Below are 13,577 nucleotides of genomic sequence, written 5' to 3'. Positions count from 1 at the left end.
GTAACGAAACAAGAGGTGTTTTAGCATGACATATCAGCCGCTAAATTAATACTATGTGGGTGCGAGTAACGCGTTTCTATTCAGGAAAAGTTCTTGTACCTGAAGTACACCAACCAAACTAAGTAAATTGTAGAGACTGAGCAGCATATTATTTCACCTTCCATGTTTATTTGGACGTTATAGCCTCTCCAGCGCAAGCTACCCCCAGTGCCATGGGCTGAACGTCAGCGTATCTGAAAACCTCAGTTTACCCTGACAACACAAACCCGGAGTTTTCAAATGTATCCGCCCAGGGCAGCATTTTTGAAAAGCATTCTTTTTTTTAGTGTCGGAATACGCCGCTTTAGTTTGGACGGAAGGGCTAAACGGACAAATATGTATGCGTTTCTATTAGTGCCGCAGTTAAACGCGTTATTAACGGTGTTAATACTGCACTATAGGCTGAGTCCTTGTTTACCTGAAATGTGAACTGATACACTATCATTTTATTTTGTACCGCCCTGTTTGGCAATGTTGTTTTTCCAAAATATTTAACATTTGCATAAATCAAGCCAATCCACTTTTACATGTTGATAAGAGCATTAAAATGCATAAAATAAATGAAGGAACATTTAGAATAGATAAAAATGTGCGATTAATTGTGATTCATTTTGAGTTATCTATGCGATTAATCACAATTAAATGATTTAATCGTTTGACAGCACTAGTTTCTATATTTACCCAGGTTAGTGTGGACGGGGTCTAAGTTTGCTGTAACCTTGTGAACCAAAAGTTCTAAATCTAACTCATCATCTATGGTGGCAGGAACACGCAGGCCCATTCTCCCCTTTTTAAGCGGTGCGCTAATAACACTAGAGGTTCAAGTAAGACGCTGAATACACAACAAGGTTCTTGTTTGATAAATAAAATGCATAATGCGGAAACACAACGTGCGCTGTATGCGGTTTGGCAAAGGCGCTGATTAGGCTGCGCTCGCAAATGTACGTAAATGAGGCCCTCACACTCACAGACGTCACACCCAACCCCAGACTCAAGTCAAACGGAAACGGGACCTGCCAGCACAGACAGGTTTAAATGTGTAATCACAGTAGGACACAAGAAGACGTAATCTCTTACTGTAGACATCACTGAGAGTAGAGAGCCTGCATGTCAACTTGTGTGTCGGTGAGAATGCATACATTTACTTATCATACAGAAATGGACAGCACCTCTGCAAAAACGCCTATAGTTCAACGTGTTACGGTTGGTGGATGGCTGGTCCGAAAAAAAAGTAGGCAAAAGTACATTTGGTTTGTACAGGATGAGTTGACACGCTGTGCTGGTGAGTCATATGAGGGGGCAAGCACATGAGCATTCAGCTCTGATGTCTGCTCTCCTACTCCCACTCTTCCTCCCTCTCCTTCTCCTCTTCCTCTGCAGTGGCCTCATCAAACCACGGCGTGCAGGAGTGGGAGCAATCTCCTCCCCATCAAACTGCAGCATATGATAATTCTGTTTTGGCTTGATTCTACATAGTCTCAGTAGTGCACAGCACTAGAGTGTGGAGTGGCGGAGTTGGTAGAGGGTTTAATGCATGCTGGAGTTTGCATAATGTACAAGCAGTCGACTCTAAGGCAAATGAGAGACACAGGGGAGACCCCCCCCCCCCCCCATTCAGAGTGAAACTCTGGACCAGATCTGGAGGGGATCTGGTCGTCGTGTGGTGAAGAGATACCACATCACAGATACATCTCTTACAGGGTTAAACACTGTCTAGACAGACGTGGTGTAAATGCTAATACATTCAGGTTGCCACGGTGTCCTACATAGCTCAAAATGATTGGAGAGGACACACACACACAAACACACACACACACACACACACAGGCACACACAAACAAAAAAAAACACACACACACACACACACACACACACACACACACACACACACACACACACACACACACATACACAGAGGAACAGAAAAACAGACGGGAACAGCATGGACAGCGAGAAAAGGAAAACATTCATCCTGCTAGCAAGCTTTGAAAAGGCCTGCCAGTTTGAAAGCTTGCTCCACAAATTAAACAACTTCTCCCTTATTTGGCTGTAAGAATTTTTGCGATTTAAAAGGGTATCTTTGGCATAAAGGAAAAGGCCTCATATTTTGAAGCATCCAGCTCCTGGGACTACATTTAAATCCAGGTGGTGTCTCAGCACCAAAATGGTTCCAGAGAATAAAAACCATCCATTTGGGTAACAAGGCAACTCACCAGAACCTCCTAGGCCTTCCGATACGAAATGGTGAGCAAGGCATGTTGACTGTGTTGGTCCAACAGGTTGTGTTTTCAAACAGAGTAGTTCAGTGTTTGCAGGCCACAACAGAGAGGCCTGGTCTCTGCCTATGCACTGAGCGTACGCCTAAGTTTCTGTCTGGTCCAGTTTATCAACGTGATACTGTTACATTCCCTACTGTTCCATAATATTCAATATAGACAAAAAGTATATTCTTTCACTGCCCTCTAGATTTGAACTCCAAATAGCTGTCCAGTTAACCACAACTGCTGTGAAATCAGTGAAATTGATCACGTACATTTAACTGACGTCTGGAGGCATTGATTCGCCATGACAAACCTTTTGTGCCACATCAGGTCGTGATTGGCAGTCAATGTGGCAGCAGCTCAAAGCAATATTGAAGAGAGGCTCAGTACACCAGACCTCAGCGCAACTCAATCTGAGTCCGGTCCCAGCTACACAAAGGGCCGGCTGCAGAGAGGATGAAGTTGGCACTCTGCTGTTAGGTAAATCATGCAGGAATGTAAAGCACAGCCAAGCTCTGCCCCACTCCAGTCTATATCCGTCTTCTCTTCTCCTCTCCTCTCCTCACTTCCCTCATCCTCTCCTCTCCTCACTTTTCCTGTCCTCTTTTTTTTCTTTTCCTCTCTTCTCTTCTCTTGTCCTCTTTTTTCTTCTCCTCTCTTCTCCACTCCTCTCCTCTCTCCTTTGTTCTACCTCTCCTGTCCTGATTTATCGCTGCTTCCAGTTGGGCAGCCGTGTAGGTGGTTCTGTTCAGTTCTGCTCAGGTCTGCTTGGTTCTGCATCCCCATCTCTCTCTCTCTCTCTCTTCACATCCAGCAGTCGGGGAGCAATGCAGGACGGATCCCTGCAGTGGAAAGCCCAGCTTCGAGACGCAGTGTGGCGTTCCTGGAAGGAAATCAATCTTGCTCTCTTTCCCTTTCGTCTGTCAGTTTGAGCTGAAAGTTGACCTTCGGGCGTCTGATTCATCCGTCCTCGTCCTCAGCCTGGTGTCTGGTGCCCAGGCCTGTGAGTAGGGACTTGCAGCAAGTAGTAGCTGAAGCAGCAGCAGCATCAGTCAGCCAGCCATAGGGACCCCTCCAGCCTCTAGCCTCTAGCCTCTATCCTGCTCCAGCTCTCCCCCTGTCCTGCCAGCACTGCGGAGAACCCTCTGCCTGTTACTGTGGCAACGGGACAGCAGTCGGGGGAGCTGGCTCGGGCTGTGGCACGGCACGGCTCATATTCCAGACCCTTCTCTCTATTTCACTCGCTCTAGTCGCGTGCCAAGACTGATAATGACCACAGGGATGCTCACAGTAAACAGCTTAACCAGCGTACAAGTCAGGTTCACCACATACCCCTCTTACTAGTGAATTCCTAAACATCAAAGAACACAGTTTTACTCTAACTCTGCTGTTCCGTGGTAAAGGACATTGTTCGGACATGATGGACAGTGTTATGCATGGTGTGGTAATGAACTTCATACAAATGTACAGATACCTCATTGTTCTTCAGTGATTTATTTGAATATTTTCTGAGTGATGCAATGTGGGGACTTAAATGACATTGATTGATTGATTGATTGATTGACAGATTGATTGAGAGCTTGATTGATTCATTGACTGACTGACTGAACATGGAACATGGATCAATCTTGTAGAATGTCATTTGAAACAGCACGTACCATATACTTCTGGCCTTGGAAAAGGTCTTGTCCACCCTGAAAACAGAAAAAAAACAAGAGATCAATTCTTCTAATCTTCCCAGCTTTATTGTACCAGCCTGCACACTGTGCTGCACCCGCAGTGAACACGCCACCACAAAGGTTATATATGTCCTCTCTGGAAATAGAGTATTGAACCAAGCTGTATATCATTTCTTTCAAACATTGCTTGGATGCTTTCTATTTGTTCAGATGTAGCTACGTAGAAATGCCCACTGCAGGCTGCACAATGAACACGGAACAAAGCCAAACATTGTGTACCATAAAGATGATGAAAACCAAGCTGAGATGAAGTCAATAGCACAACACAATTCAGTGCCAGCCTTTCGGCCAGTACCAATAACGCGCACACACCCAAATAAAACAAGGACAGCAGGGGACCATTGCTCGCAGTAAATAAATGTCTGTCCATCTGAAGGGCTTGCGTACTCTCTCTTTTGTGCAGAGGAGGCAGTGAATGACCTTCGACGTGGAGTTGATTTGTTTATGAAACATGCAGACAGAATGCTGACTGCATCAGTCTGTTCACCCTCTACGCGTAGACGAGGTCCGCCAACGGTCGCCAACGGTCGCCAAAACCCCCTCTTTTTCTCCCTCTCTCCCTCCCTTCACCTCTCCCCCTTCCATCCCTCTCTCTGGCAGAGACCAACACTGCGACCCTGACCCTCCCACCCTCCCTCTCTCTCTCACCCTACCCCTACCTAATCCCCAAAAGCAGGACGTGTAGTGCAACAGGTTTCCATGGCAGCAACCTGAAGCACACAAAGGAGGATCTCAAAGCCATTTCCTCTGCCACCAGGAGGCTTGTGAGAAGCCACTCCGGAGTCCATCCAGCAATTCCCCCTTGAAGATTTCTCCACTTATAGCATGTCCTGGCCTGTGCTGCCAGATCCATTTACAGAAAGACCTTGAGAGATGAGACCAGTAATGCTGGTCATGGTGGCTAGCTGCCGGCTATAGTAGGAAGATCAGAATAAGATAATAACACAACAGCTATAGTAGCCGCTAGCTACAACAGGCTGATCAGAACTTCAGGCAAAGAAGCTGTCAGAAGAAGCCCTCAGAGAGACATTTTAAATAATGCAGCACTCTGCCAGATTCTTCCCTGATATGAGCACACAGCGAACTTTACTGACTAGCTCACACAGAATAGCAACTATGAGGAGACTAGAGGCAGTGGAATCTCAAAGAAGAGGCTTGAGAGTGAATGCTGGCCTACTTTGAGCTGAGGTGGATACGCTTGGGAGATATGCACATGGGTCAAAATGCTAGAGCTCAAAAGATCAAGATTTCAGAGATAATGAAAGCAGTCATATCCAACACCTCAGGCACCATCCACGGCACACACATAGAGAGGCAATCGTTTTTTACCACCACTAGATGGCAGTGTTAATTTATTTCCATCTGTAAAGAAAAAAACGCCATGAAATTGAATCCACCCATGTATGGCTGTATTCATTATCATACATGCTGCAAGGTTATTCTCTCTTCATTTTCCTCATCTGAAGCTATTACAGAGGGATGAGAGTAGCAAAATGAAGCATTTGACAAACACACACACACACTCACACACAAACTTACATACACACACACACTCACACACTCACACACACAAACACACTCTCTCATACACACACACAAACACACTCTCTCATACACACATACACACACACACAGTAGAACATGAAGACACACACACAAAGAAGAACAAACACTGGCATGCTTATGTGTCCATGTAAATATTGCTAAAATGACTCCTGTCGAGCCAGCTGTTCACCATGTATTCAGCCCTGTCAGTGTTTCTCCCTCACACTTCACATGCACTGTCCATGAGGAGTTATGTCTCTGTGTCCCCTCAGACAAGGGGTGGAGACAACTGTGTCTGAGCAGGACTACAGGCACCTGTGAGTCCCAGCTCATCTATCCAGGAATATATCCTTCCAGGATTAGTGGGAATGTTTTTCAGGATCCAGACTAGCCCCCCTGGCTCCTCTGCCTGCTCCACTTCTCAAAATAGAGGATGGCAGGGCCACTGTTCAGTTGGGGGCATGGGTGAACTTGAGCAGTGTCAGACTGTGTTGAGGTCTGCAAGTGGCCCTGAAAATCCCGACTCCCTCTTTCATTTATGAACAGGCAGACACAGACCAGGGCGGATTTGTAATTATCGCCTGGAATGGGGTCCTTTGCAAGAGAGCCTGGCAGGAGTGATTAAATTAGGCTGGATTTTCTCACTCTTCACAGGTATCACCAACACTAATTACTAACTGACTACTGGATACTCTATTATATATAAAAATTTAAATACAAAATGTGACATGCATTCTAATTTCAGTGCAGATTAGACCCAGATGTTAATAACCCTCTTGTGAAGCTCGTGTCATATAGTGTAGCTAACCCACATAACGTCTCTCACCTCAGAGAAAACCCCCCAGAACAAAACACCACTGCAGAGTAAACCCACTTCCTCTTTCTGAGAAATAAGATGTAGTTTGTTAGGCTAGTAAGATATTCATTATTCCAACATACTGTTCCTTTCATTTGCCATTAATGGATCATAATTTAGTGTGTTAGTGTGTGTGTGTTAGTGTATTTGTGAAAGAGGTGACTAGTATTTCAACTTGTAGTGACTTGTCCTTGTTATCGTGCTGTGGATGATGCTACCGGAGCCATAGCACCTCGATCATGAGGCCAAGAGAGACTAAGGCAGCACTCCTGACTGCCTCTAAAGAGCCATAGCACCTCAATCATGAGGCCATGAGAGACTAAGGCAGCACTACTGACTGCCTCTAAAGAGCCATAGCACCTCAATCATGAGGCCATGAGAGAATAAGGCGGCACTACTGACTGCCTCTAAAGAGCCATAGCACCTCAAACATGAGAGAATAAGGCGGCACTACTGACTGCCTCTAAAGAGCCATAGCACCATGAGGCCATGAGAGAATAAGGCGGCACTACTGACTGCCTCTAAAGAGCCATAGCACCTCAAACATGAGGCCATGAGAGACTAAGGCAGCACTCCTGACTGCCTCTAAAGAGCCATAGCACCTCAATCATGAGGCCATGAGAGACTAAGGCAGCACTACTGACTGCCTCTAAAGAGCCATAGCACCTCAATCATGAGGCCATGAGAGAATAAGGCGGCACTACTGACTGCCTCTAAAGAGCCATAGCACCTCAAACATGAGAGAATAAGGCGGCACTACTGACTGCCTCTAAAGAGCCATAGCACCTCAATCATGAGGCCATGAGAGAATAAGGCGGCACTACTGACTGCCTCTAAAGAGCCATAGCACCTCAAACATGAGAGAATAAGGCGGCACTACTGACGGACTCTGAAGAGCCATGGCACCATGAGGCCATGAGAGCATAAGGCAGCACTACTGACGGACTCTGAAGAGCCATAGCACCATGGGGCCATGAGAGAATAAGGCAGCACTACTGACGGACTCTAAAGAGCCATAGCACCATGGGGCCATGAGAGCATAAGGCAGCACTACTGACGGACTCTAAAGAGCCATAGCACCATGGGGCCATGAGAGCATAAGGCAGCACTACTGACGGACTCTAAAGCTGATCTCCTCTCTTTCAGACCCAGTTTCACAACCTCTAAATGCACCTCCACTTACAGAAAAGTGACTATACCGCTCTCCTTGAGGTGTGTGTGTGTGTGTGTGTGTGTGTATCTCCTCTCTCATCTCCTGCTCCTAAGAACCACTGCCATGGCTCCTCAGGCTTGAGCGCTTCAGAGAGAGGCTTCCAGGCAGGCAGCCTATTATCTCAGCCGATAATGAAGGCACACACACACACACACACACACACAAGTGCAGTAAACAAACCCGTAACTACAGACACTCCTCAAGCGAGAAGCGGGGAATAAACAGCTCACAATGAAACTTCATGTCCTATCGGGTGACCTCTGACCCTCACCGCTTGTGATCAGAAAATTCAACCAACCAGCCGACACGATTCTCGTGTTTGAATAAGCAGCCTGAGACATTAGAGCTCTCCAGCATCAGAGAACCATAAAGTATTAGCGTGACGCTCAGCCAGTGGTGCTCCACATGTGTTCATGCGGTGGCCACAACTTATTGTATGTCTTTCATGTCGAGAGCCTCTTCAAACTGCATGCACATTAGAGCAGGCCTCAAACAATGACAATGACAGCAGCAAACCACAGAGAGGGCCTCAATGTGTTTCAAAGAGGACTATTTGAAAAAAATCTTTAAAGAGGCGGGAAACATAATTATTAAATAAAGAGACAATTTTGGAGCATCGTTTGAATCCGAGTCTGTCTCTCAGCAAAGGATCAAATGATTTATACGACACGTTTCACTCAGTATGGCCGTGCTTTGCAGAAAGGCCTTGGACTACTGTGCAGCTGAGTAACCAGAGAGAACACTTTGAAATGACAGGAGGCTTCCAGAAGTTTCCATGTTATTTATTGAATCTCATACATTTCTATTTGCTTTTCTCATTAATGCAACAGAGGCACATTTATGAGGCAGCAGTGATTTGTATAAAAGTCACAATCACTAATTCATTTGTCTCCAGGCCATTATTTCAGTTTATGCAAATGATTATGTATCGTCGTAATAATTTGTTGTGGAGCTAATGCGATTTGATATTCAGCATGTGATATTCAGATGTGAAGTCCCGACAAAGGCAGACTACTTTCTGACTGGAGCAGTGTTATTACAAATCACACCCTCCAGTGAGTCACATGATTGGCTGCGATCCCAGAGAGTTAACAATCTCCAGTGTTTACGAAAAGATCAGCACATTCAGGCAGTCCATACAGTGACTCATCCCAGGGTCAGGCCTGTGTGAAGTGTGAACCCTTTAGGGGCATTAACACATCTCCATAAGGGAGATGTTTGTTTTATTTTTATTTTCTTCCTAGAGGCAGCAGGGCCAGAAAGGGCCAAATGACCTGGGAGGGGTTCATGATGTCTCTCATCTGGGTCTGATTGGAAATAAGAAGGAAGAGGAGGAGGAGGAGGAGGAGGAGGAGGAAGGGGTCAAGTCCAGCATTGAGCGCAGTTCAAACTTAATATCTCATGACCTACAATTTGGAGAGTCTCACCCAATCTCCAGTTGCACTGGAATTCCCACACAGTGTTTGTAATCTGGCCTGGGTGGGGTGGGTCTCCTCTCCCGGGACCCAGACGAGGCTCCAACCTAAACACCTGCTGGAGCCGTCTGTTCTGTGCTCTCTCTCTCTCTCTCTCTCTCTCACTCTCTCTCTGGGCCTTATGCTGTCCACTGGTCTGTTCGCTAACATACACGTATGGGCCACAGGCCTCCCCTGTGACCCGTTCATGCCAGCTATGAGAAGTATCGTCTTAAAACGTCAACTGCCTGTCATTTGTGTCAAAGGGAAACCGTGTCAGTGTGTCAAAGTGACGGACAGCGGTGCTGTTCAGTTTCCTGTCGTTCAGTCAGCGAGTCAAACTGGCGGGGGAGCAGAAGGTATGAGGAGCTGTGTGAGCTGAACAGCTTTCCTCATCAAATCCTGGGCAGTGTATCAGCCCGAGTGTTTATGGTGCATTATACTCTATCAATTAATAATTCATCACTGTCTATCTCTCTCTCTCTCTCTCTCTCTCTCTCTCTCTCTCTCTCTCTCTCTCTCTCTCTCCTTCTCCTATCTCAGGGGTAGGTGTACGTACACTGGGGACTGCAGTGCAAACAGCAACTTGGCCAGTCCGCAGAAAGCCCACACTGTGTCTTCAGTTTACATTGAATGCACTACACCTGCAGCTGATCCCACAACAAACGTATGTCATGCCGTCTAATCCTAATATGCGGCACTCACAATCGAAAATAATCTTTTAATCGCAGGTGCATTTCAATGGAGGTACAACTGAGTGGAATCATGAAGCCGCCAATCAACAGAAAAGCAAACAAAAGTTGAGCGATCAGGAAAAAGATGTAGGCAAAGTGGGGTAAGTTGAGCCACCACCTGTATCTAGGCAATCATACACAATTTTTGTTTGTGTGACCCTTAATTTAGTTTGCATTCTCCATTTTCATCTTGCTGTGAAAGATAGAACCATGTCAACGAGGGGGTAAGCATATATATATTTTATTTTTTTATTTCGTTTTTTTGGCATATCTTGTATAATGTCTCTGCTCACACTTAATATTCCAGTTATGTAAAAACATGTGAGTGTATTAGCAAATGTGTAGCTCTAGGTTACTAGACTGAGCACTTTTCCCAAAATGGTGGCTGTGGGGCAAAATAAGCCAGAGTTTTGGGGGTAACATAAAGTTGAGTCAAATATCTGGTGTTTAAATTAGTGTTAAATCCTAACAATGAATATCCGACATTATATTTTAGATGTAGCTTAAGAGCCATGCCACATTATTACAGACGAAAAATAGATAAGGCTCAACTTACCCTGTCAGCTGGATCAGCTTACCCCTAATGGGGCAAGCCAAGCTTGGCAGCCTATATTTTGTTGTCTATTTGAGTTAGGCACACCACTAAGGTTTCTGTTGATGGCACACATCCTGAACTTGTGTTCAATGCATTAGTTACATTTCTGTCTCATCTTCCCTTGACTACAGGCCGACTTAAAAAAAAAATGCTTATGTGACCGCACCTTCCCCTACATGCTAACAAGGGGTCATCTAACTGAGCGATAGCTCACTATTTGTGCAGCTATAATAAGCTAAATCAATAGTGTAGCAGGTAGCTACACGTGGGGAAGTGGATGAAATGAAAAAGAGATGGCAAGACATAAACAAAAGTAAAGGTTGCTTTCAAAATGCAAATGTGTCTACATGTATGCAGATTTGTGTATGAGCAGCCATGCGTGTGCAGGTTCTGCAGAAGGGCGTGCATGCTTTCCCCTCTTGCTGTGAGAGTTCACAGTCCTTCCCCACAAGTTCTGCACTCATCAGCTGGGCTGAGCTCTGGAGTCTGTGTACATGGAGATTAATCAGAGTATTACATGAGCTCTGAGAAGCCATCCCAAACCCTGCCTGTTATCACAACCCAACCATGTTTACAGCTGAAAAACTTCTATAGATCCAACTGGCCAGTCTGCTGCCAAGTGCACCGTATTCAAAATGGTGTGAGTGTAAGCGGTGGGGTATGAGGGGACTGGCTGACAGGCTCTCAGTACCACAGCTATATCACTGCACTCTCAGAGGGTGAGGGTGGAATGGGGTAGCGGGTCAGGATGTGATGCCTGGGGGAGATCTGGTGTACAAATGCACACAATAAAAGACAACTTAGCAGGAGCATCACTGTAGCTTGGCACACTGATCTAAAGCATTAGGGCTCCGAGAGGTGGCCCTCCTCTGCCAACACCATGGACAACACTTTGTCCTTTTCCCATGCGTGCCAGCCAGTTTATGTGCATGTAGACTACCGGATGGTTTAGTTCTCATGCATGATTCATTTGTGCTTATCATAGGTGGGCACTTGCAAGCGCTTATATTATCGCTGCATGGAATATATTAGTGTTTTAAATTATACAAATTATATTCCACACTTCTTTGCAGTGGATATCATAAGGCTTTTTCCATGCAGTTGGTTAATGATCTAGTCAGTGGGTTTTGTTGATAATTTTTTTAATGAATCTAGAATTCTAGACAAGGTTAAAGGTGTTTTTTATGCATTTGTTGACAAATGACAATAGAGAAACTGGGAATGTAAACAAATATATGAAAAAGGGGTGAATCAGAGAAGCCCAGTGTGTGGAGTGTCCAGTGATACTGGGGAACAGTGTTGATTTACCCCTCAGAGTTACACCATTATTTCAAGTCTAGAAACATTTTCATTTGGGTGTCATTTCATATCTACCTTCTGCATCTTTTCAATCTGATTTTGGTAGGACTCTCCTCCATTTCAGTCATTCCACTCATTCCAGCTCCTATCTCTGCTATCCGCTCCGCTCCGTCTCCCATCCGCCCCGTTTTGTCTCGGGGGAGGCAAACGGCACCGCGCTGACACGGGGCGAGTGATATACGGCCCAGATATTACAGCCTTCACAAACAGAACTCCTCCCTGTTCGTGTGGGCAGCGGGACAAGGGCACACTCTGTGTTGGTTCACAGGTACATAATGGATCCTTTGGAACAAGAGTGACCTACTTGTGTTAGAGGCGGTGGCCTTAATTAAGTGTGCAAATGTGAACGTGTTTGCCGGCTGTCTGCTCGGCAGAACTTGATGGAGTGCTTTTGGGTTAGTTGACTCAGGTTTGCAGGGGAAGCGAGGATGCAGGGTGAGACTGAGGCAACATGTTAGATGAGGGCGTGTTGGTGGTGGCGGGGGGGTGCTGGCGGTGACAAATGAAAGCTCAGTGCAGGGGGTTGAGAATGAACTTCACACCTTTTGTCTGTTTCAGAAATACGCTTTTTTTCTTTAATGATCTAGCACCGCCCAAACGCCCCACCACCACCATCACAGTTGCTGGGTTTGGTTTCCATGACAACAGGTGAGCACTTTCACGGAGGGTTGTGGGGTTGCAGCCGTATCTGCCCCTTGCACCTCCACCACGTAAACATGAAGGCACACACCAGTATTTCAGTACGTGTGTTTTGCTGACTGTGTCCACTCCACCCTTCTTGATTACAATCTCGACTACAACCGCGCTGTCTAAGCATGGCTGAAACCACTCATGCTGAACCTAACAACAGCACGAGATGTGGAGGCAGATGAAGATGCCCACATCTAGAAGAGGCAGCATTCACAGTTGCATAACCTGCCCCATGACTAAACCAACAAAGCCTGAAATCTTCCCAAACACATGATACATGTTTCCAATGTTTCGGAGCCGAGCCGACTAGCAGATCTGTCCTGGGGCCAAACAGCCCTTCTTGAGGGGGAGGGGGTGGGGGACGGGGAAGTTGTCCACTCATGTGTGCTAAAAAAACACGAGCGCCATGTTACATCAGCGGTGACAATTTAAGTTAATATAAACGAATGAGTCAGATAGGCTCGTCTCGCTTGCGGAAATAGACACAGAGCCGTACCTTGAGAACATCAAGCCATAACCCACGGACCGGGGAGCCAGACACGAGCCATCCCCGCTGTTTTTCCCCGCATAACATAATGGGAATATTACCGAAAACAAGCGACATCAATTTTTCATAACGTTCTATTCAGAATTTCAGAGTACTCAGCAGATAAGGCCCTGAGAGGCATCCAGAGAGGGTCTCTCTGTGCTCCAACGACTCTGGGACTGCAAGACACTTTATTAATAAAACATTTCTGCTGTCTGTGCAACATCTGAGGTGCAAGTATCAGCTCAACAGGAAGATACAGTAAGAGCTCAGAATATCCAAGGGACTGGAGATCTGTAAGGACACGAATATCTATGGAAATTACTTTACTCCAGGTTGTTTTTAATCATCTGGGTTAAAACTTTAAGAATTTGCAATGAAAACGTTATGAAAAAAAAATAAACTGATGAGGCACTGCTTTCCATCCCGTCATGAAACTCGATGAGGTGGGGGGGTGGGGTGGGGTGGGTGGGGGCTTTCCTTGCAAATATTGAATCATAACATGCTGCATGCCCTCAAAGTTCACAGTGCTGTGCTGTGTCTGAATGCAGTCCTTTGACTGGAGA

The 13,577-nt window shown here is 45.8% G+C and overlaps 1 protein-coding gene across 4 annotated transcripts in view; it reads right to left on the bottom strand.

The window, feature by feature from the left end:
- Window positions 1–13,577, bottom strand: part of rap1gapa (RAP1 GTPase activating protein a) — a 91,969-nt gene that overhangs the window by 51,764 nt on the left and 26,628 nt on the right. For all 4 annotated transcript variants that reach the window (XM_080854131.1, XM_080854132.1, XM_080854129.1 and 1 more), the window contains exon 2: window positions 3,959–3,994. Coding sequence is in view for 3 of the 4 variants with exons in the window: in XM_080854132.1 (XP_080710258.1) it covers window positions 3,959–3,994 (36 nt within the window). In the remaining variant the exon portion in view is untranslated. The remainder of the gene's footprint in view (window positions 1–3,958; window positions 3,995–13,577) is intronic.

The sequence above is a fragment of the Sprattus sprattus genome (genome assembly GCF_963457725.1).
Source record: "Sprattus sprattus genome assembly, chromosome: 16".
Classification (NCBI taxonomy): Eukaryota; Metazoa; Chordata; class Actinopteri; order Clupeiformes; family Clupeidae; genus Sprattus; species Sprattus sprattus.
Note: the sequence above shows the minus strand (reverse complement) of the source record. Positions and strands in the feature narration are given on the sequence as shown.